The 2,070-nt window shown below is 40.5% G+C and overlaps 1 protein-coding gene across 1 annotated transcript; it reads right to left on the reverse strand.

Annotated features, from left to right (window-relative positions):
• Positions 1–298: 298 nt before the first annotated feature.
• On the reverse strand, positions 299–1,485 carry LOC117932052. Its single transcript, XM_034853095.1, has 2 exons — positions 588–1,485; positions 299–333 (listed from the first exon to the last, which is right to left on the reverse strand). The coding sequence occupies exons 1-2, from the start codon at positions 1,483–1,485 to the stop codon at positions 299–301; spliced, it is 933 nt and encodes a 310-aa protein (XP_034708986.1).
• Positions 1,486–2,070: the final 585 nt, after the last annotated feature.

The following is a 2,070-nucleotide window of genomic DNA, read 5'->3' on the forward strand; positions in this document are numbered from 1 at the left end:
ACCAGTATGTGCAGGAATTTTGTGAGGACCCCAGACATCACAATGTAAAAGAGAAAAAGGAAATTTTGTAGTTATTGAACTTTTGGGAAAGGGCAAGCGTGTCTGCTTAGCCTGTGGGCAAATTGGACAATGATTTCCTAATTCTTTATGAACATCTGGAAGCAAATGTGATAATAATTTAAAACGAGAAAAAGAGGGATGACCCAGGCGTAAATGCCATAAGTCAGACGGTTGAGAAACATGAAAGACAACCGATTTATTTGTTGATGGATGCATGTAGTATAGACCACCATGCTGTTTACCCGAGCCAATCATCTTCCCCGAAACCAAGTCCTGTAAAATACAATAGTCAGGAAAGAATATGATGCAGCAATTCTGATCTTTTGCGAGTTTGCTAGCCGAAATTAAATTCAAGTTAAAGGATGGGACACATAAAACATCTTTAAGGGTCAATTGGGAATCAAAAATAATGGTGCCAATGTGTGTTATTGGTGATGCTGCATCATTTGGTAAATTAACAGTTGTGACATTAGAAGGTTTGAGATCAGTGAAAAGAGACATGTGGGAAACGATGTGATCCGTGGCACCTGTATCCAAAATCCAAGAACTTGTACTACTAGAATTAACAGACACAAGAGTTGATGGAATCAAACCTGCAACATTTGCATATGCGTCAATATTACCGGAATTACTGTGATTTAATGCACGAATTGCTTGAGCCAACTGTTGTATTTGTTCTGTAGTGAACCCCTGGACTGTACTAGAAGAAGTCGAATCAGACATTTCCTGGGATTCTGTCGCGTTTGCTGAGGGCTGATTCCCACGACCAAAAGGACGTTGTCCTCGGAATTGTCCCGCTTTGTTATTGCTCCCATTTTTCAGTCGGCATCTATCCTCCGTGTGACCTCTTTTATCACAGAACTTACAGTGAAATTTAAGAGTCCGACATTCATCTATGGTATGTCCGGATTTGTTACAATGGTCACACATTTTCTGTCTTGGATTACCTCCTTTTCCCGGGACTGCGGCAGCTATTGAGAAATTCTCGGTTGGCTCAGAAGAAACTTGCCGTTGCATCTCTTCCTGGACAATTAAAGAGTATGCTTGACGGACATTGGGCAATGGCGACATCATCAAAATATTGGATCTCACTGCCTTATATGACTCATTCAAACCCATTAGAAATTGCATAAGACGGTCTTCCTCCCTTTGCTCGAGATGTGCTTGCTGTTGGTTGCAAGTCAGCGGGGAACGGTATGTCTCAAGCTCGTCCCATAAGGCTTTGATCTTTGTAAAATATGCAGCTACTGTCATCGTTCCTTGCGACATGGTGGCGATTGATTTCTGTATTTGAAAAACCGTTGGAGCATTCTTTTGAGAAAACTGGTCGCGTAAATCAACCCACACTTCGCGTGCTGTTTTAGCATGGATAATTCCTTCAGCAATGTCCGATTCAACAGCATGAGTTAGCCAAGAAAGTATCATGCTGTTGCATTGATTCCACTATTCAAACATAAAGGGTTCATCTTCCTACGATGGTTCTTCAACTGTCCCGTCGACGAAGCCGATCTTCTTCTTGGCAGTAAGGGCATGAATAACTGCTTTGCTCCATGATTGATAGTTGACCCCATTTAATTTGATGGGCACCAAAACATGGCCTGGTTGATCTGAATGATGAATATAGAGGGGATATGAAGGATCGATGGTCTTGTTTTCTGATCCAGAAGCCTTCTGACTGCCAGCCATGGTGGTTTGTTGTTCTGGCTCTGATACCATAACAAGAATAAAGAGATTGGCTTCAAATTGGATACATTTCTCATTAACAGAATGTAGTATATATATACACATGTTTGATCTAATCTTCTCCTAAATTATAGCTACAGAATCAGAAATATAAGGCTAATTATGCTCCTATACAATCAGCTAATTATGTCAAGATAATCATACAATAACTAACATATAATTTCCTTAATACCCGTCCATGTACATGCTGAAGTCGTTTCTTTCCACTTGCCAAAACCGGTTATGGAAGTTTGTTTTCTCTTTCATAAAGAAAATGCCCTTCTCTCC

The sequence above is a fragment of the Vitis riparia genome, chromosome 15 (assembly GCF_004353265.1).
Source record: "Vitis riparia cultivar Riparia Gloire de Montpellier isolate 1030 chromosome 15, EGFV_Vit.rip_1.0, whole genome shotgun sequence".
NCBI lineage: Eukaryota > Viridiplantae > Streptophyta > Magnoliopsida > Vitales > Vitaceae > Vitis > Vitis riparia.